Here is a 20,628-nt window from a genome sequence, read left to right as displayed (position 1 = left end):
GCTGGGAGAGAGGGGAGATGGAGAGAGGAGGAGGAGGAGGAGGAGGGCGGGAGAGGGAGTGCCTGGTGAAAAACCGGGATGGGAGGCAAGCAGAAAAACTAATCGAGGATGATTGAGGGGAGAGAAGGAAGACGAGTGAAAAGATTGAGATGGAGTGATAAAGAATCTGTCAGACGGACAGGAAAACTAATAAAGAATAATAACCCCCCCGGGGCCCAGGCAGCACACGGACCTGCCCGGGGCTGCGGGGCTGAGCACAGGCAGGGAGGGGATGGGGTGGGGGGGGCTCTGTCCCTGCGGAGGACACCCAGGGACATGCCCTGGGGGTGATGGCCACATGCAGAGACTCCCCCACCCCCCATCCTCCCCTTCCCTTGCCCTGTGGTCCTGGGCAGAGCAGCCCTGATGGCCCCAGGCCTCAGGTTCGGGGTGTTCAGCCTGGAGAAGAAAAAGGGAAACCTTAGTGCATCTCCCAGTGCCTGAAGGGGCTCCAGGAAAGCTGGGGAGGGACTTGGGACAAGGGCCTGGAGGGATGGGATGAGGGGGAAGGGTTTCCAGCTGCAAGAGGGGAGATGGAGAGGAGATGGGAGGGAGAAATTCCTTGGGGTGAGGGTGCTGAGCCCCTGGGTGCCCCCAGAAGCTGTGGCTGCCCCATCCCTGGCAGTGTTGAAGGTTGGATGGGGCTTGGAGCCCCCTGGGCTGGGGGAGGGGTCCCTGACCATGGCAGGGGTTGGGACCTGATGGTCTTGAAGGTTCCTTTCTGACCCAACCCAACCTGGGATTTTATGATAAGTGGGTTATAAATCACATCAGGGTGGCACTGCCAGAGAAGCAAACATCTCTGGGTCAGTGTTTCCGTGGTGCTGAGCATAACACCCAGTGGGTGCTGGTGGGAGCCTGGGTGTTTGTGCAACACACCATGGTGCCTGATGCTCCTCCAGACCCTCCCCAGGCTGCCCAGAAAGACCAATGAACTCCGGGGGGGTGGGGGGTGGTCCTAAGCACCCCAGCTCCCCACAGCACTGGAGCTGTGACAGAGAGAGAGCTGAGGAAGGGTTTGGTGTCCACATGGGCTTTGCAAACCTTCATTTTAAGGGTGCAGCACTGCAGAAGGGGAAGGGATGGGGACAACGATGTGGGGTGGGAGCTGCCAGGGGGTGGTTACCTGGTCCTGGAGGAAAGGGATAGACTCCCCCCCTGTCTTGGCTGATGCCAGTTGCAGAGGGGTGGGGAAAGCTTCTGCTCTTGGCTCAGCAGCACCCCAGCCTTGTCCCTACCAATCTGCCTGGGGGAAGAAACAGAGCAAAGTGTTCTGCTGGGGCTTTGGTTGGACAACCCCCTGGAGCTGGGGGTTGGCCTTGCTCTAAATCTCCTAATCCCCTCCATCACACCACCAGACAACCCTGAGACACAGCAGCAAACAGCCTGGAGCTCTTCCCCGCCCTCCTCCTCCTCTGCCTCCCCCCCATGAGCTGCTGGCAAATCCCAATCATCCCCTGGAGCACAACATCCAATCCCCCCAGGGGCCACCAAACATGTGCAGGGTTGAGCTCCGTGGCCCTGGTGAGCAGAGGTCACAGGAGGGAGGAGTGAGGTGGGGGTGACCCCTTCGTGGTTTCCCCACCCCAGGGCCCTGCTCTGCATCCCAAAAGGTCTCACCATGGGCAGATGGGTCCTCAAGTCCATCAGTGGCCTCCTCTCTCCATGGCCAGCCCTGCTCTGGTGGCTCCACAGCTGCGCTTGGCTCTGGTGACACAAATCACATCCCCTGCCAGCTCTTCAACCCATTTCAGCTCTTTTTGAAGAAAAACCTGGAAAAAAACTAAATATTAGGGAGAAACTCTTTAATTTGAGGGTGCTGAGCCCCTGGGTGCCCAGGTTGCCCCCAGAAGCTGTGGCTGCCCCATCCCTGGCAGTGTTGAAGGTTGGATGGGGCTTGGAGCCCCCTGGGCTGCGGGAGGGGTCCCTGCCCATGGCAGGGGGGTTGGAACCTGATGGTCTTCAAGGTCCCTTGGAGGATGAACCAGGCTGGGATTCCATGATGTTGTGAAGCTCTGCCCTGAGCATCAGGCTGACCCAGCTCTGGCCCTGTTCCCATGCCAGGAGTGGAGCTGTGGCCACCATCCCAGCACACGCAGGCAGCAAAGGCCACGTTGTCCTCTCCCCCCAGGGGGAAATCACTGCCTGGTCACTGCTCTGCTGGCTCACGTTGTCCTCTCACCAGCTCTGCATGGCCCAGGAACCATCTGGGGATTATTTCATTGAGGTATTGGGTAGAGATAGATCAGGCAGCTCTGAGACCTCCACGTTGCCAGAAATGAGCGTTGCTCTGCAAGTGAGGAACTGAGGCAAGGAACCCAGCAAGCCCAGGCCCTCTGTGCTCACTGCCTGCACTGCTTGAAGCCTCATGATGCTTTTAGTGAGCAAAGCCAGGCTGGGAGAAGGCCTCAGGAGGAGCAGCCTGTGTGAGGGACGTGGTCACTCCTGGATGGAGCCAGAAAGAGCTCCCAGACCTCATCCAGTTTGCCACGTGAGCTCTGCAGATGAATCTGCCAGATCTGGGCAGGCAGCTGGATGGCTGAAGCTGCAGGGTCAGGCCCTGGGGAGACACCAGGATTAGGTTTTCCATCCAAATGGATGTCCCCTGGCCTGGCACGTTCCCAGTTCCTGCTGTAAACCCAGGACCCTGTTAAACCAGATGCACTTGGCAAAGCCAGGTCAGAGCAAAGCTTCTGCAGCAAGTGGTGCCTTGCCCAGCCCAGCTGCCTTCACCCAGCTGGACCAGAGCCCTTCTTTGCTGATGTCCCCACCAAGGAGTGGGTAGGAGGACCCCATCTCCCCCACCTTAGGTGAGGAACGATTCTGGTGGGGCTGTACAAACCTGCCAGGACCAGTGGGCTCAGCAGGGACCCCAAAGCCAGTCCCTTGACTCCACTTTCTTGCTCACGAGGCTCTGCCTGGTGGCTCCGTGCCCCTTCCAGGTCCTCTGGGTACCAAAGCCCATCCTGAGGGCAGCAGTGACTGGGGAGCCAGGTGTCCAAACCCCAAACCATGCTGGGCAGCTGCAGGTCTCCTGGGGCTGCATCCACACCAGCCAGGTCCCCTGCCAAGCCTGGAAACCACGTGTGGTGCCATGGGAAGCAGGGCTGGATGTGATGCTCAGGGATCTGCTGGAGGCCCCAAAGGGTTTGATGGGGTGGGGGGAAGGGTGGGGGGTGTCAGAGGAAGCACAAAGGGGTAAAGGAGGAGTGGGTGGGATGAGGGGCAGAGAAGGGTGGAGCAGAAGAAGGGAAGGAGGCACAGACTGGGGGTACAAGGGGGGTCTCCACAGCCTGGGCTGAGGGGGGAGGAGGAGGGAGCATGAGGAGCAACTGTAGGGCATGGCACAAAGCCATGGCACGTGTTCAGGAGGGACAAAAGGAGGTCCTGGGGCTGTCTCTCTGCTTTGGAAGACACTCTTTGGTCACCACTCCTATCCCAGGGGTGGTGACAGCTCTGTCTGGGTGCTACCTGCCACCCCTGTGGGAACCTGGCACCATCCTCAGCATCCAGACCCTTTTTCCCTGGGATGGGGCACCAGCAGGCAGGAAGGCAGCTTGGCTCCCCAGGACCCCTGCAGACACATCCCTGCCACCCCGCTGGCCTGGGCCTGCACAGAGGGGCAGCTGAGAGCCCCCCACCCCTCCATCACCCATGAAGACACCAGGGGGGGGTTCCCCTCCCCAGAGCCCAAAGGAGAGCCCAGGGAGAAGGGGATGGTAGAAAAGGGGTCTCTACAAAACCCCAGCGAGGGGATGATGGGCTCCATCTTCACTTGGCAACTCTTCCTCCTGGGAAAGGGTCTCCAAGGAGCAGCAGATGGAGGTGGAAAGAGGTTTGGAGGTGTTTGGGGGGACTTACCCTGACTGGTGGGAACTTACCTGAAGTGGTGCCGGGCACAGGTGGAGGCAGCCAGGGGGATGATGCTGTCTTGGCTCTTCGCTGCCTCCACCTGCTTTTATTCCACCCCCGCCCCTCCCAGGATGCCTCAGCCCACCCCCAAGAGAAGAATCCAGGAGGCACAGGCCCCTCCCCCGGGGTTTTCACACTTTTATTGTAAAGCTTGAGGAAGGGCTAATTACAACGGAGGTGATCATCTGCCAGCTCAGCAAACCAACAGAACAGGGCAGGAGAACGGAAAGGGGGCTCACGACGGGTGTCATGCTCACTGCTCGGAACAGAAAGAATTACAAAGGGATCAATTGTGCTCACAGCGCCCGGGGAATGGGGTGGGAGAGGGGAGGATTAAAAAAAAAAACCAAACCAAACCAAGCCCAAGGCCCAAAGCCTTCCCCGCAGGGGCGGGGGGGGGGAAATGCATCACACACCGAGAGCAAGACAACCTTAGCAAGAGGTGTTGCCTTTAGACATAGGTTCACCACCTGAAAAATAGTTGGGGGCTTTGAACTCTGCCATAGGATTTCTCCTTTTTTTTTTTTTTTCTTTTTCTTTTATTATTTTTTTTTTTTTTTTAGAAAAGCTACACCTGCATGTACATAAAACTGTACAAAAAAAACAAGGCATCACAAGCAAGGAACTGAAATCTCGTATAAATAGAACCAACACTGAAGAGCTACAAAGGGGTCGCTTCGATTCCTTCCCACGCAGCCCGCCTGCTCCCTGGCTCCCACCTTTGGTTTTACCCCTGGCTTGTCCTAGTGCACTGGGAGATCCAGACAACCCCCCCCCAAAAAAACCCCCCACTACCCACCCCACCACCCCCACACCACGGGGGGGGGTCTGAACCCCCCCCTCCTCATCCCTGTGCTTCTTGTCGAGACTGGAGCCCGTGGGGAGCTTCCCCCCACTCCCCCCACGTGCACAGAGGCTTTATCCTTCTGGCTTATAATTGTGCAAATGAGCTGCTCTCCTCGCCCTCCCCTGGGACTGCTGCCCAGTGACATCCCAGGACAAACCCCAGCACCCTCTCTCCCAGGAGTCAGGTTCAGCACCTTCTCCTCCCCAGGGAACCCATCCCCCTGCACCCCACCCAGAACCCCACCCCTTGGCACCCCACTGAGGACTCACACCCCACATCCCCCCCCCCCGTCCCTTCTGCTTCACCTTCACCCTCCCCAGGCACCCACCACCCTCTCCACCCCCATGAATAGCCATCTCCTTCCCATCCCACCAGTTTCCTGGGCACCCCTATGAGGCACATGGCCCCCACCCATCCCACCCCATGGCCCACATCCCCAACACCCATCCCACCCTATGGCTTAGCTCCCCAGCACCCATCCCACCCTATGGAACACATCCCCATCACCCATCCCACCCTATGGCTCAGCTCCCCAGCACCCATCCCTCCTCATGGCCCACACCCCCAGCACCCATCCCTGCCCGTGGCTCACATCCCCAGCACCCATCCCTCCCAGCCTTCAGGGACCCCTTCTGTGCTCCCCCCACCCTCCCTCCCCATGGCTCAGCTCCCCAGCACCCATCCCTCCCTCCCATCCACCCACCCACCCACTCACCCACTCTCCCACCCCTGGGGGACCCTCTCAGCACTCACCCCCACCCTCACCCCGTGCTAGCAGGGAGAACCTCACCGGGTGCTCCAGGAGACAAGACACCAAGGCCAGGTTCAGGGTGCCCCCCGGCAGAAGGTGGGCGAGGAGATGGAAGTGGGGAAGCCAGTCTTGGACAAGCACCCTTCAGATGTGGCTACGTGGCTCTCCTGGGGAGCAGGGGGGGTCCCCAAGAGGGGCACTGGGACACTGCCCCTGCACGAGCAGTTGGGTTGGCAGTGGAGTCAAAAGGATCCTGGCCAGCGCGGCCAAATTGCACATTCTGCCCAGTTTGGCCCTGAAACTACAGAGCTACAATAAAAACAAGTTTGAGGAGCTTGACCTGCTCAGGCAGCCAGGCCAGGGGAACACGGGCCCTGACGGGCGGGTCAGGGTCAAGCAGGGATGCCCGGAGGGATGGGTGGGTGGACTGGAGCGTCACCCCCACCCCGAGGGACTGCCGGCAGCGGGAGGCCGGGAGGAGGAGGGTCCTGCCCCCTCCAGGTGACCCCCAGAGGTGACACCTCGAGGTGCCGAGGCCGCCCGGGGTGCTGCCCGGGGAAGGTGAGGAGCGGGAGGGATGGGTTCCAGCAGGTGCCTTCTGCTGCCCTTCCCTTGTCACCCGGGCTCAGCTCACCCCATGTCCCTTCGGGTCACCGGGGAGCCGCCCGCACCTCGCCAAAGGGGGAGGAGCTGCTCAGAGAGAGGGATGCTGGAGGAAGAGGAGGAGGAGGAGGCTGGGCAGGGGGGGCCCTGGTGCTCTGCACCCCAACAGGCACTGTGGCAGGGCAGGTTCTGCCCCGTGCTGGCCCTGGCCCTGGCCCTGCCGTGTCCCCCCCTGCCCGTCAAGCTCGGCCAAGGCAGCTCCACCAGGAACCCGTCGGGGGGAACCATCCTGCAGCTACCACCACCGCTGGCTTCGCTCCCTAAGGAAGATCCCAGAGATGAAGGCGACCGATGCGCGTGTGAGTACGGGAAGAACAACGGTGCAGCACAGCCCCCCCTGCCCCCCCTGCCTCCCAAAGAGGGGGGAGGACCCTGATGGGCACCCCAAGGTGGAGGCACGAGTCTCCCAGACTCCACCTTCAAGAGGAGCTCCCCATACCAGGACCGGGAGGGGAGCAGAGAGGCTCAGGAAAGCGCCCTGGAGAACCCCCTGGAAGGGTGAGGGGTCCCGCCCGGGGGTCACCCCGGGTTGGGTACCCTGCAAGGGGGCCAAGGACAGAGGGGACCCACCGGGGAGACCGGTCGACCTTTGACAATGGAAGAGAAAGCCGGAGCCCGTGAGAGTGGCCCTGTGGCCTAAGGGCAAGCGGGACTCCAGCGGGCAGGGGCTCGGTGGCCCCCGGTGTGACCCTGAGACAAAGCTCCTCCTCACAAAGGCAATGGTGGCTTAGAGGCGGACGGGAGGGAGGTGGAAGGCGTGGCACAGCCGCCCACACGGGCATCCCCTGCCCCGGAGGAGGCACCGGGAGATGGGGTTGAGACCCCGGAACCGATAGCACCTCCCCTGCCAGCAGAATTGGACTTAGAGGGCTTCTCCTGAGCCGGCCGGTCCCTGGACCAGGGGCTTCTCCATCCCTCCTCCACCTGCTGGGCACAGGGCCACCCCTGGGGCCATCCCCACCTCCCCCCTCCACACAGACCCTGCCTATGGCACCAGGCAGTCCCCAAGGGACCCTGCAGCTTGTGGGCACAGTGACAACGTTCAGAAAAGAGATCCAGGCTGAAAAATAGCAAAAAAAGTCCCTACAGTCCGGCGAGGAGGATGCTGCCCCTCTCCTCCAGCTCCCCAGCTGCTGTTTCAGGGACGGGGTCACATCTCTATTTACAATATAGAACACGAGTGTGGGCTGGAGGCTGCGCTCCCGCGGGCTCTTCCACGCAGCAAAACCATTCAAAGCTGGAACTTGCTCCCTGTGGTTTGTTTCTTTTTGTGTTGCGTTTTTTTTTTTTTTCCTTTTCCTTTTTTCTTTTTTTTTTCTTTTTTTTTTTTTTCCTCCCGTTTGTTTGTTTAAACGTCTCTATTTTGCTGTTTGCTTTGTTTTCTTTCGCTTTGTTTCAAGGACAATAAAAAGTTGCGATCAGGCAGGACTTGAATTGTCATTCCTAAGGTTCGTATTTACAGGAGTCTACAGCAAAGAGCCAGGCAGTTCGCTCCCCCTGGGCGGGGACATTCCCTCCTCCTCCTCCTCCTTCTCCTCCTCCTCCCATGCCCCAGGAACTCCCCCAGCTCTGCATGGACCTTTGGTACATAAAGCCCTTCTCCCCAGCTGTGCCCTGCCCAGCCCTCCCCGGCGACGCAGCGGTTCGGAGACGCGCCAAGTGCTTTAGAAATTGATGGAGGGGGTGGGTGGGGGGATCATTTTCACCTTCTCCCACCCAACAACATCCCCCACCCTCAATACCCCGGCCCAAGGGGTTGCAAACAAAAAAAACAAAAAAAAAAACAAAAAAAAAAAAACCAAAAAAAAACCAAAAAAAAAAAAAAAAAAAAAACAACAAAACCAAAAAAAAAGAGATGCTCCACTCATCCCCTGCCTTGCCCTGCCCGGCTGAAGCCACCACCGGAGGAGGAGCCATAAAGCATTGAAATGGAAAAGGTTCCTCTGGCCACTCGCCTTCAAGAAGGGGAATCCGCTCCCTGCTGCCCCCCTCGCCAACCCCCAGCCCAGCCTCACAGGTAGATCTCCCTCTTGGTGGTTTGGGAGGAAGGGGTGGTGGCTGGCTGGAAGTCCGAGGTCTGGGTGAGAGGAATTTCCTCCATGGGAGAGTCCTTGCAGGGCTCATGGCTACTATTGGAGAAGGCACTGTACGTGGGGAGCAGGCGGAGGTTGGGCATTTTGGTGCTGCGCTCTTCTGAGAGTCTGGGGCTGCCATTCCCGACTTGCTCTTGACTCCCTCTGTCTTGGTAAGGCACAAAAGTGGAGAGTTTGAGGGCGTTCTTGGGCCTGCGGCTGGGGGAGGACTGGCCGGGCATCCAGCAGGTATCGGAGTGGCCGAACTCTGTGCACTCCCGGGTGCAGGTCCCCGTCATGGCTACATCGGGCAGGGGCCGCAGATCTGCGGGGAAGCAAGAGAGGAACTTGTTACACACCCCCCGGCTCCTACAGGCTCAGGGGATGAGGGTGGAGCACAGGGATGAGTGACAGGCTGGAGGTCTCCATCCTACCCACACCCTTCCGTGATGGGAGGGGACAGGGAGACCCACAGACACCCACGGAGCTGGCCCCACGGCCACCAAGGGAGCTGGCCCCGTGGTTACTTGGGGAGCCAGAGCCATGGCCACCCAGAGAGACAGATCCGTGGTCACCAAGGAAGCCAGACCCATGGTCACCCAGGGAGAGAGATCCATGGTTACCCATGGGAGGGGACCCATGGCCACTCAGGGAACTGGTCTCACAGTCAGCCAGGGAGCTGGACTCATTATCACCCAGATAATGGTCCCACAGTCACCCAGAGAGCTGGTCCCATGGTCACCCAGGGAGCTGGTCCCATGGCCACTCAGGGAGCTGGTCCCATGGCCACTCGGGGAGCCAGGGAACCAAATCCATGGTGACCCAGAGAACAAGATCCACCCAGGGAGCCAGATCCACGGTCACCCATGGAACTGGTCCCAGGATCACCCAGGGAGTGAGAGCAGAGCTGGGAGGGGACCCCAAGGCCCCAGGGCAGCTGGTGTCCCCTGTCCCAGCTCAGCTGCCCCTGGATTCACACATCCTCCCTGCAGCAGGGGCAGAGCCCACCCCCTTCTGAGATGAGCATCCTGCCCGAGGGGCTCTGCAGCCTGGACTGGCACAGCAGGAGACACGCTGCCACCCATGCTGCCACCCATGCTGCCACCAAACTGGTCACCCCACAGCTGAGGGTCCTGCAGGGCCCTGCTGGGCTGCAAGGAACCCCCTTGGTCCATCACCTTTGGGCACTGCTGACAGCTCCACCACGCAGGGGCAGGGAAATGCCCCAAACACCTCCAGACTCTTCACTGCCCTGAGGTACAACCAGCTCTCCTGAGCACCTGGGCAGCCCTGCCCTGTCCCACGTCAGGCACCTACAGCCTCCCCAGGCACCCATCAGCAGGAGCCCCAAACCCAGCCAGAAATCCTCAGACATCATCTGATCTGCCACGGAGCCTGAAATCCCCCAGCACAGCAAAGCACACACTGCAAACCCATGTCTACCACCAGAGAGGTTGGACAGCTCTGATGCTCAGGAGTCCCTGCCCCAGGAGCACCCCAGGAACACCCCAGGAGCACCCAAGCCCCTCTGTACCAACCACCCAGGTAGCTGAGGGCACTGGGAGGTGCCTGCTCCTGCCAGAGCTGGAAGCTCTGACCATCAGCTCCACCAGGTCATGGGCTGCTGTCCCCCCAGCACCGACCCAAACACTCCAAGCCCTCCCTGAGCCTTGCCCAGGCATCATTCACCCCAGGATGATCTGCCACAAGTCCTCAGAGCCCCAGACCTGGCATTCCCAGGCAGGGGTGTGTGTCCCTCCAGGTGACACAAGCCACCCCTTGCCATCTCCCCCAACTTGGGGGCACCATGTGGCTCTTGCCTCTGCCTGGGACCTGCCCACCCCACTGGTGCTGTTGTTGGGCTGAAGAGGAGGGATGCTGCTCCTGACCTGGTGTCTGCTTTGCCTTGCAGATGTCCCCTCTGGTGGGCAGAAGTCTTCTCCCACCTCTCCAGCCAGGTGCTCACTCCCTTGCACCCCTGACAAACAGCCCTGCAGGCTGATGGAGGGAGATACTGAGGAGCTCTGGGACATATGGGGCTGTCCCCAGCTCAGGGTGTTCCCCTTCCCACCAGATATACCCTGGGACACTCATTTCTCCCCCCAAAAAGGACAGTCCTGCTGGCACTGCCTCAGCAAACCAGAGCCATTCCCATTCCCACCATGCTGGGGGGCTCTGCCCTTGTCACCGTGTCCCTCCTGCCACCAGTTTGGAGCTCTTGGACACAGACACCACCCTGGCACAGCTTTTCACACACAGGCAAGCCTGGGCTGGGAGAAGGGCCAAGAAGGGTCAAGAAGGGTTGACAAGGGTGATAGATGGCAGAAGGGGCCAAGTCAGCAGCAAACCAGTACTTGAGCATCTCTTGCCCTAAAACAACCCCCAGTGACCATATCTCCAATCCTCTGGGGGCCGAGGCACCCCAGTTTTTCCCCTTGGCAGGCAGCAGCCCTGCTCCCGGTGCTGGGAACGGTCCCGTGTCCCCGTCCCCTGGTGGCACCCCCGCCAGGTCAGCTGGGACATCCTGGCAGAAGCCATCCGGACGTACCTGGGCGCAGCCCCCTTCACAGCCTGCTCCGCTCAGGGGACTCTAATGAGGGGCAGAAAAAGGACGAGAGGGTCACATCATTGCACCAACCCCCGGAACCTCCACACCCCCCGTTTCGGATCCTCCTGGACCTCTGCCAGCCCTCCCCATCACCTCGCCCCAAACCCCACCTGGGGCACCTCCTGGCCTCAAAGAGTCCTCTCCTGGCCCTGCTCCAGCCTCCTGGAGCCTGCTTGGCCACCACCACAGCTCCAGGTGGTTGCTCCAGCCTCACCCTGGCACCCACCAAGGCCCCGTGGGACTCGCGTGGGGACCCTGGGGCTGGTGGCTCCCTGGAGGGAGGGGGGGCTGGGGACACACACACATGGGTACAGCCCAAAGCTGCACACTCCAAAAAGCAGGGGGCAGCCGTGCTGATGCTGCAGGGTGCAAAAGCAGGAGCCCAAGCGTGGCAGGGGACAGGATGGAGCCAGCCTGAGAGCACAGCTCCTCTTTAGGGTCACTCCCACAGCTGGCCACAAACCAACTGTCCTAGTTCCTCAGCATTTGCCTCATTTCTTTCTCCTGGCTCCAGTTAGAAAGCAAAAGATGAAAGCAGAGGCAAAGCAGCTTCATCTTCATCCCTGTTCCCTGCGAGTCAAGGGCTGAGTCCTCGGTGACCCCCCAGGCCCTTCACTCTGGACAGCAGGGATGCCCAGGTGGCCACTGGCTTGTTCATTCTGAGGTCGTGTTCTGTTGTTTCCCACTTCTTTCCAAGCAGCAGCATCTCTCTCTGTCCCTCTCTCATCTCCTTCCCCACCAGCTGACCCGGGGGGACTCAGCATCCCCTCCACCTCCCCAAACTCCTCGGTGCCACCTTGGGTGGGTGGGTGGGCAGTGGCCCGGTGCCACCTCCTCTTGCTGGGCCAGCAGGTGCCTTGAAGGGGTCTGACAGGACCCAAATTAAAGCTACGAAGCCAGGGGGATTTCCTTGCCCCCACAGCAGCTCAGAAAGCTCAGGATCAAGCAGGAACGCCGTGTCCAGGCTCTTTTATTCTGCTTTTCCCATTGTCCCTTTTTTTGGCACCGCTGTATTCTTTTTTTCCCAGCGTTGTCCCTCTGCTCGCAGTGAGATGCTGGCACGGGAGCTCTGCTGCTCAAGGAGTGCATTATGTGCCAGGAGCACAAGCAGCTCTGCTTGAAGAGCCCGGGAACAGGGCAGGGTGTCATTCCTGAATAGTTGGGATTTAGAGCAAACACGACCCCACGGCCTAATTCTCAGCACTTGCTGGTGGGGGGGGATGTTAGAGGCTTCAAAGTGCCACAGCGGGCAAGCAAAAACCATTCCTTTCCTGAAATGGGGAGAATTTTGCCCTCAAAGTGCTGATTCTTGATGCCCTGTGGTGGGGGTGAGGAGGCAGAGCCCAAAGCCCCCACCCAGGGTGCCCGCTTCAACTTCCCAAGTGGATTTGGGCTCCTTCCTCCAGGAAAGCAGTCCCGTGGTGCTGATCCCCTGCAGGTTCCCAGGTGATGAAGAGGATGGGCTGCTCCTCTCCCCTTCCTCATCTCCACAGCATCCTGGCCATGGACATAAAAAGCAACGTTGGAGAAGCCTCTGTGTTCTTCCTCCTCCTCCTCAGCTCCTCCAGAGATTGCTCCATCCTCTTATCCCCATTTCCATCCCAGATGGGTTGCACCCCACAGCCAGGAGGGGTTTGTGGGGCATTCACAGGTTTCTGGCTCCCTCTTTTTTTTTAGCTTCAGCATTTCTCTTGCCATCCTCTTGTCAGCTGCCTCGGGGATGACTCCAGAGCAGCAAACCCCTCATCCCTCTCAACTCTTCAGATGAAAAGGGGACTTTGCACCGGGAGAAATTCAGGGGTGCATCCTGGGCTTTCCTTCTGGCTGGAAGAGGGGAAACTCTCTCCAGCCCTGGTGTGTGGGGTTTTTTTGGATTTTTTTTCTCAGCTCCTGACATCCAGGGCACCTCTGCTCTCTGTGAAGGAGCCTGGTGCCAGGCTGTCTCCTCGGGGAAGAGGCACAGATTGGTGCTGCTGCTCATTATTTCTCTCTCTGCCTCTCTCCCCATCCCCAGGCAGGGCAGGGACACAGCTCCTTGCAAGGGCTCCTCTGACAGAGTTCTCACTTTTCAAGGGCCAACCTCCACCACTTGGATTTTCACTGGGAAACGGATGCAAGCTACGCCTGGGGAGGTTTAGGCTGGATACGTGGCAACATTTTTTTCCTCTGAAAGGCTTTTCAGACATTGGAATTGCCTGCCCAGGGCAGTGGGGGAGTCACCAAGCCTGGAGGTATTTAAACAGCGTGCGGAGCTGGTCCTCAGGGCCACGGCTCAGTGGTGGTCAGAGGTTGGGCTGGATGATCTGGAAGGTCTCTTCCAACCAAAGACATGCTGGGATTCTTTCCTCTCCCCCCAGCTGGGGGGCTGGCAGCTGGGTTGGGCTCTCCCTGCCTCCCACTCGTGGCAGCCGTGGCAGTGATGCTGCCCCATGGGTGGGGGGGGTCAGATCCTGGGGGTGAAAGGATGGAGTGGAGCAGCTCCAGGAGGGAAAGGCAGCAGGGATGGGACACGGCAGAGCACGGCAGCGGATGCAGAGAAGCCTGGAAGGGAGCAGGGTGGGAAGGGCAGCATGCTAGGAGGGGACTGGAGAGGTTTGGTGGGTGGGATGGAGAAGTGGGGAATGGGAGAGGGTGGAGAGGAGCTGGGAGGCAAAGCAGGATGAATTCCTGAAGTGTCAGAGCAGAAAGATTCAGCTTCCCTACCTGAGTCACTGGCCACTCATTTCAAGCTGCTGTCCCTGTTCAGAGCCCCAGAACACTGAACCTCGAGGGGCTCTGCCTGGCTGGGGGGTAGGAGGGTGGAGCACATCCTGAAGGATGGGTGCAAGGTTTTCCTTCCAAGCTGGCTGTCTGTCAGCTGCCAGGGAAGGATGCAGTGGTGCCAGGAGAGGCAGCTTTCCTCTCCTCTGTTACCCCCCTGCAGGTGCCTGCAGACATCTCCTCCCACACTGAGCCCTCAGGACTCTGCAGACCACTCCTGGGACATCCCTTAGGGTGGTGACATCACATCCCACAGAACCACACTCAGCCAGGTTGGAAAGGAGCTCTGGGATCATCAGGTCCAACCCTTGATCCACTCCCCCCATGGTTCCCAGCCCATGGCACTCAGTGCCACATTCAGTCTCTTTTTAAATATCTCCAGGGATGGAGAATCCCCCCCCTCCCTGGGCAGCCCATCCCAATGCCTGAGCACCCTCTCTGGAAAGAATTTTTTCCTAATATCCAACCTAACATCCCAGCAGCACCCTCCTCCCTGCCTGCCCCTACAGCTTCAAACACAACAGGAGCAGCCTCCCTGGGGCTGCTCTTTCCAACAACCCCCCCGTTCCTACAGCCCAGCTCCTCAGAGCAGCCACCATTCCCCTACTCCACCATCCCTCCTCCAGGTAGCACTCCCTGGAGTGCTCACACCTGTGGGTACCATCACCCCCAGAGCTCCATTCCCCACCCTACAGCTCCATTCCCCACTGGGCTGCCACCAACAGGTCCCATCCCCCCGTGTCCCTCTTCTCCATAGGCACCATCCCCTTCCAGCACCACTGCCTCCAGGGACAGCCCCCCCAGGGCTACTCCCTATAGATACCATCCCAGTGGGACCACTCTCTGTAGGTACCATCCCAGTGGGACCACTCTCTGTAGGTACCATCCCAGTGGGACCACTCTCCCGCAGAGCTGCTCCCTACAGGTGCCGTTCCCTCCCGCCGTGCATTCCCGGGAAGAACCATCCTTCCAGGTGCTGCTGCCTACAGGTACAGCTCCCCCAAGGTGCCAGGTCCTCCAGGTGCCATGTTCGGTGCTGCTGCTCCCCCCAGGTGTTGCCTCCCCCCCGCTGCTCTCTTCCCTTCAGGCGCTGCTGCTCCAGCGGTGCCGTGTTTTACAGCTTCCTCCCTTCCAGGTACCACTCCTGCTGTGCTGCCTCCCCCAGCCACCACTGCTCTGCAGCTTTGCAGCTTTGCAGCCTGTTCCTGCTCCTCTGCAATCCAACAGCTCAGATATTTGGATACTGTGCCCCAACATTTTTTTTTTTTTTAATAGCTGCAGCCTCATCCCTCTTTCCTTCTGTCCCATCCTCTTCTCCTCTATCCCCCCCTGTTCCCCTCTATCCCATCCTTTTCTAGTCCATCCCAACCCACTCCATCCCATTCTACTCCCCCATCCCATCCTCCTCCCCTATCCCATCCTGTCCCATCCCATCCCATCCCATTCTACTCCTCTATCCCATCCCACCCTATTCTCCTCCCCCAGTCCCATCCCATCCATCCCACCCTACCCAATCCTCTATTCTTCCCATCTTTGCAACCCAGCCATGCTGGGAGGAGTCCCTCCTCTGCCTCCCCCCTCTCTGCCTTTCCCCCACAGCCCAACTCAGGATCCCGGGGGGCCTCCCCACCACCTCCCCATCAGCAAGAGATGCTCAAGTGCCCATCTCCACCCAGCCAGCCCAGCAGGGGCTTCCTTTGATGCACAGTGGCTTTTCTCCACCCCACTTCCCCTTTACAAGGGTTTTGGGGAGGGGGAAGCTGTGTTGGAGGGAGCTGTGGAGCCAAGAGCTCCTCGGCAAAGCCCAGGCACAAGGTTTCCAATGAAAACCTCCAGGTGAGGTGGGCCATGTGGGCTTCCTCAGCACGGGGACGTGGGGACCAGAGCAGCAAGTGCCCCTTCAGCACCTCCCCAGCCAGAGAATCATAGAATAGAATCACAGAATAATTTAGGTTGGAAGGGACCTCTCAAGGTCACCCAGTGCCACCCCCTGCAGTCACAGGGACACCCTCACCCAGCTCAGGGTGCTCAGAGCCTCCTCAAGCCTCACCTTGAGCATCTCCAGGGATGAGAGCTCAGACACCTCCCTGGGCACCCTGTGCCAGTTTCCCATTACCCTCACGGTGAAGAACTTTTTCCTAATGTCCAATCCAGCCCTTTCTGGTCTCTGATTCCCAGCACCCGTGGCCAGAGCAGCACAAACACGACTCTGATTGGACTTTCCAGGCCTTGGGGAAGGCTGCTGGGCTGCTGCCCGTTTCCCAGCGATGCTCCAGAGATCGATGGGGATGAGAACAGCAGGAGCTGAGAGCCCCAGCTCAGAGCTCCCACAGCAGGACCTATTTTTCCCTCTCCTGAGCTGCCACCCTCCTTTACAGCACCCATGCAGACAGTTTGCAGGACCATCCTTAGCACCACAACACCCAGGCAGACGGCTCCAGGCCCCATTCTCACACCACCCCACCCGGACAGATGGCTTTCCAAACTTAACACCACCACTCCAGAGGGCAGGCAGATGGCTGCTGGGATCCCAGCCTGACCCCAGTGCTGCCCAGAATGCTGCTCCAAGCCACACCTCCAGCTCTGGAGGGGGCAAAAACACCTCCAGGAAAGCTGGGGAGGGACTTTTCAGGATGTCAGATAGTGTCAGGATATGGGGGATTGGATTCAAACTAGAGGAGGGGAGATTTAGATTGGAAGTTAGGAAGAACTTCCCCATGAGGGTGGTGAGAGCCTGGCACAGGTTGCCCAGAGAGGTGGTGGAAGCCCCATCCATCCCTGGAAGGTTTTAAGGCCAGGCTGGATGGGGCTCTGAGCAACCTGAGCTGGTGGGAGGGGTCTCTGCCCATGGCAGGGGTTGGAACTGGATGATCTTAAGGCCCCTTAAACCCTGACAAGTTTGTGATTAAAAAACCAGAAACACCCCAGCTCTCCCAAGACAGAACCTCAGACCCAGTTGGGTTTCTCCCAGGTGCCCCCGTTGGGTGGTACCACGGGTGCAGCCTCCTCCCCTGGACCCCAGGGTGCTGAGCATCCCTCCCCTCCTGTGAAACAGGGGCAGTGAAAGGCAGCTTGCTGCAGAGCTCGTGTCCTGCCAGCCCCACAGCTCCACACCTGGATCAAAATGGGTTCCCTGGACTCTGTCCCGATGGCACCAAAGCAAATGACTTCCCCCAGCCTGCCAAGGGCATCGTGGCAGAACCCACCCCTAATGAATGGGGACAGAAGCACCCAAGAGGCTCAGCAGCTCAGGGAGAGCTCAACAGCTTTGCTGGCAGAGAGGGGCTGAGCCCAGGGTCCCTGAGGGGCTGAGCCCAGGGTCCCCGAGGGGCTGAACCCAGGGTCCCCAAGGGGCTGAACCCAGGGTCCCAGAAGGGCTGAGCCCGGGGTCCCTGAGGGGCTGAGCCCAGGGTCCCCGAGGATGTGTTCTTGTATCTGGAGAGCTTTAGGCACAACCTCCCTGCTGCCATCAGCACAGCTGGGAAGCACCAGCATCCCCTGCCCACCAATCCCTTCCCTGCACTGCTGTCTCTGGACCCTGACCCTGCAGGACCAGGCACTCACAGGACTCCAAAAACCATCCAAAACCCCACCAACCCCAACCTCAGCTTCACTGCAATCCCTGTGAAACAAATCCCATCCCCCTGCCACGGGCTTTGTGCTCGTGGTGCCACTTCCATCAGCTCCTTCCCCCCACACCGTGGGGTCCAACCTTCCCTCAGCTCTCAGAAGCAGCACGGTGACATTAAACTCCAGAATAATTATCTTAAGAACTGCCTTAATAGGATTACAGGGTTCAAGGGTTAGGAGGTGCCCAAATTAGGATTGGCCACGCAGTTTTCCTTCACCTCCTGGATGGAAGGCTGCTTGGTGATGTGGAGCTGAGCTCTCATCTGCTGGAAAATATTTTCCCTGAGGTCCCTTTGTGCCTACGGGTGAGAGGACTGAAGCAGCTGGGAGATATTCCAGGCTTTTCAGGGAGAAGAGGCTTTGCTAGTGAGATTCCATCCCCCCAGGCTGCAGAAATTAGGGTAAGTACAATAAAAAGGTCGAGAGATCACAGAGTTATCTCTCCAGAGGGTGGGAGGATAGGGGGATCGCTTTACTATCGAGTACAGAAAAAAAATACCTAGAAATTTCCTTCCCTACTCCTCCTTTCAAAGTGAAATACCTAGGAGAGGTTTCACTGCCACATCTCAAAAATATTTGCTAAGTGATACAGGTCCACTGTAAATAAATAAAAGCAATGAAGTGCCAAAACTTGAAGCAACTGAAAACCAAGTCAGACAAGGAGCATTCCTGGGCAAACCTCTTCACCCACCTTGTAGAAAACACGGGAACAAGTCTAACTCCCCAATCAAATCCTGGTTCCTGGCCCTTGGCCAACCCAGAACTTCTCATGACACCTCCAGACACACCACAAATCCCCCCCAGAGAGATTGAGGAGCCCCTTGGTAACCAAATCAGACTGTGGTCACCAAACCAACCTCATTGTTTGCTCCTGCCATCCCCAGCTGAGCCACCACTGCTGCAGCACCCCAGGAGCACACCAAGCTCTTGCCAAGGAGCTGTGGGGAGCAGAGCACCCAAGCTGCTCCCCAGGCCCTGCCCAAGGAGAAGGGAAGGCTCTGAAGGTGTCAATCCCCAGCACCTGATGGCCCCGGGGGCTCTCAGCTCCTGCATGCCCGGGATGCACATTCCTGCTACCCAAATACCTCCCTGATTGCCACGTTCCCACCCCATGCCTGGGATTCCTCCCAAAGGCTCCTGCTGGGAGCTCTGGGGCTGTTCTGTCCCCCCTCTGCCCCCCAAAGCCTCCCCAGCACACATGGGTTCAGTGCCCAGAACCTCCTGGGTCTCTCTGCACTGCTCTCAGCTGGTCCTGAGGAAGGGGACCTGAAGGGACCAAAGCCACCAGGTCAGGTCCTGAGGAGCTCCTGGTCCATATTATTATGGGTTGCTGCCATACAGTGATCCTCTTACCCCATCTCCCTCCTCCCCTCTCAGAACATCTCTGGGACATTGACCTTCTGGACCTGTCCCTGGGTTCCTGCAGGAGGAATGAGCCCTGCACTCCTGCCACCTCTCCAGGGGTTGGGGACAGTCCCCTGGGGACAAGCTCAGCAACCCAGCTGCCCTGAGCCACCCCATAACTCCCAGGAACAGGATGTGTTTAAGCAACAAATGCTTCTTACAGAAGGCACCTGGGCAGCTAATCCTCCAGCTTTATCCTCATCCTCCTCCTGACCCTGCCAGAGGCCGAGGTCACCCCCATCCCACCCCAGCTCCATGTGCATGGGGGGACAGCATGGAAAGGTCCCCTCCAGCCCCCATCCCAGGTGGGGTTTGGGGGCAAATTGTAGCCCCTCCACCCCTGGAGCTGGCCTGAGCCCCAGTGCTCCCCCCCCAGCCTCCCCCCAAGGGTTAATCTGAGCTTCTCAAAGCTAATTACAAAGTGTGGTGGCAGCCCCCGGGCTGCTGCCCTTATCTCCCCCACTTCCGGGGCTCTGCCCTTATCATTTAATTAAAGTTGATGTCCTGCTGCCCCCCCCCCCCCCCCCCCAACAGCTCAGCAGGGAGGGCACTGGAGCTTGAGGCCTCTACCAGAGGAGAAGGGGGAGAAGGGCAGAGAATGCACCCCAGGAAGGACAATCAAAGGGAGAAGAAGCTGAAGAATGAGAGGCTTTGGGGTGCTGAGCTCTGGGGGGGCTCTTCTGGTTGCCCAGGGTGCCCCCAGAAGCTGTGGCTGCCCCATCCCTGGCAGTGTTGAAGGTTGGATGGGGCTTGGAGCACCCTGGGCTGGGGGAGGGGTCCCTGCCCATGGCAGGGGTGGCACTGGGGGGGCTTTAAGGTCCCTTCCAACCCAGCCTGGGATTCTCTGTCCATCAAGCAGCAGAAACACCACTGTGTGAAGGGCACAGAAAATGATGTGGGAGCAGCTCCATGGGGCTGTGTGCTGGCAGCCCTTCAACCACAGACTCAAAGGTTTTGGGGCAAACAACCCCTGCCTGATGCTGAGAGCCCCCGTGCCAAATGCCACCCTTCCCTTCCAAAGCGTGGGGAAGCTAATGGCTCTTGGAAAGAAATGCTGAGAAGCACTTTGTTAGCAGGGCTGAGACAGTGTGTCTTGTTCTCAAAAAACCCAGCTGGAACACCTCTGCTAAAACTTAAGGAAAGACAAAGGAAAAAAAAAAAACAAAACAATGAGAGAAAAAGAAATCAACCTGAAGGAAACCCAGCATGGAAAATTTCAGCTTTACTGCTGGAAATGTGCTGAAGTGCTCAGCGATGGAGGAGAAGGCTGTACAACAGAAATGTACAACAGAAAATGTCAAGCAGCCCGAGGCTGAGCAGTCTGGAGAATGATCCTCATTGCAGGTCCCAAAAGCTGCTCTGGGTGGGATGTGTGGAACACGGGAAGAGCTTCGTGCCAACAGGGCCCAGTCCTTCCACTGCTCCTGGAAAGGGTGGCCCCTCTCCCACCTCCTCTGCCTCAAGTGTCCTCCTTCTACCTCAAGAAGATAACCATCATATTTTCTTTTTTTTTTTTTTTTTTTTCCTTCCTTAATTTTCAACAAGACCACTCCAGTCACCTCCAGGCTCCTAAGAGGCTGGCATTGGACATCTTTAGGATGATAGGACATGGGGAATGGATTCAAACTAGAGGAGGGGAGATTTAGATTGGAAGTTAGGAATAAGTTCTTCCCCATGAGGGTGCTGAGACCCTGGCACAGCGGATGGAAGCCTCGTCCATCCCTGGGAGTTTTTAAGGCCAGGCTGGATGGGGCTCTGAGCAACCTGAGCTGGTGGGAGTGGTCCCTGCCCATGGCAGAGGGGTTGGACCTGGATGATCTGAAAGGTCCCTTTTAACCCTGAAAATGCCATGATTCTATCAGAGCCTGGGAGAGCAGTACCAGGGGCACCAACTGGGAGCAGAGCTCTGGATTTAGGAGCGGTCTCGGGGTTTGCTCCTTGG

General features: G+C 58.7%; 1 protein-coding gene across 5 annotated transcripts in view; it reads right to left on the bottom strand.

Annotated features, from left to right (window-relative positions):
* Positions 1-4,072: 4,072 nt before the first annotated feature.
* Positions 4,073-20,628, bottom strand: part of PCDH1 (protocadherin 1) — a 57,276-nt gene continuing 40,720 nt past the window's right edge. For 2 of the 5 annotated variants that reach the window (XM_071759278.1, XM_071759280.1), the window contains exons 5-6: positions 5,552-8,609; positions 4,073-4,207 (exon numbers count right to left, since the gene is read on the bottom strand). In XM_071759278.1, coding sequence (XP_071615379.1) covers positions 8,224-8,609 — 386 coding nt within the window. In that variant the 3' untranslated portion in view covers positions 4,073-4,207; positions 5,552-8,223. Of the gene's footprint in view, positions 4,208-5,551; positions 8,610-10,832; positions 10,875-20,628 lie in introns of those variants that run through there. The other 3 variants (XM_071759279.1, XM_071759282.1, XM_071759281.1) reach the window with 3 other exon arrangements.

This window comes from Heliangelus exortis, chromosome 15, assembly GCF_036169615.1.
Source record: "Heliangelus exortis chromosome 15, bHelExo1.hap1, whole genome shotgun sequence".
Classification (NCBI taxonomy): Eukaryota; Metazoa; Chordata; class Aves; order Apodiformes; family Trochilidae; genus Heliangelus; species Heliangelus exortis.
This window is presented reverse-complemented; position numbering and strand designations above follow the sequence as displayed.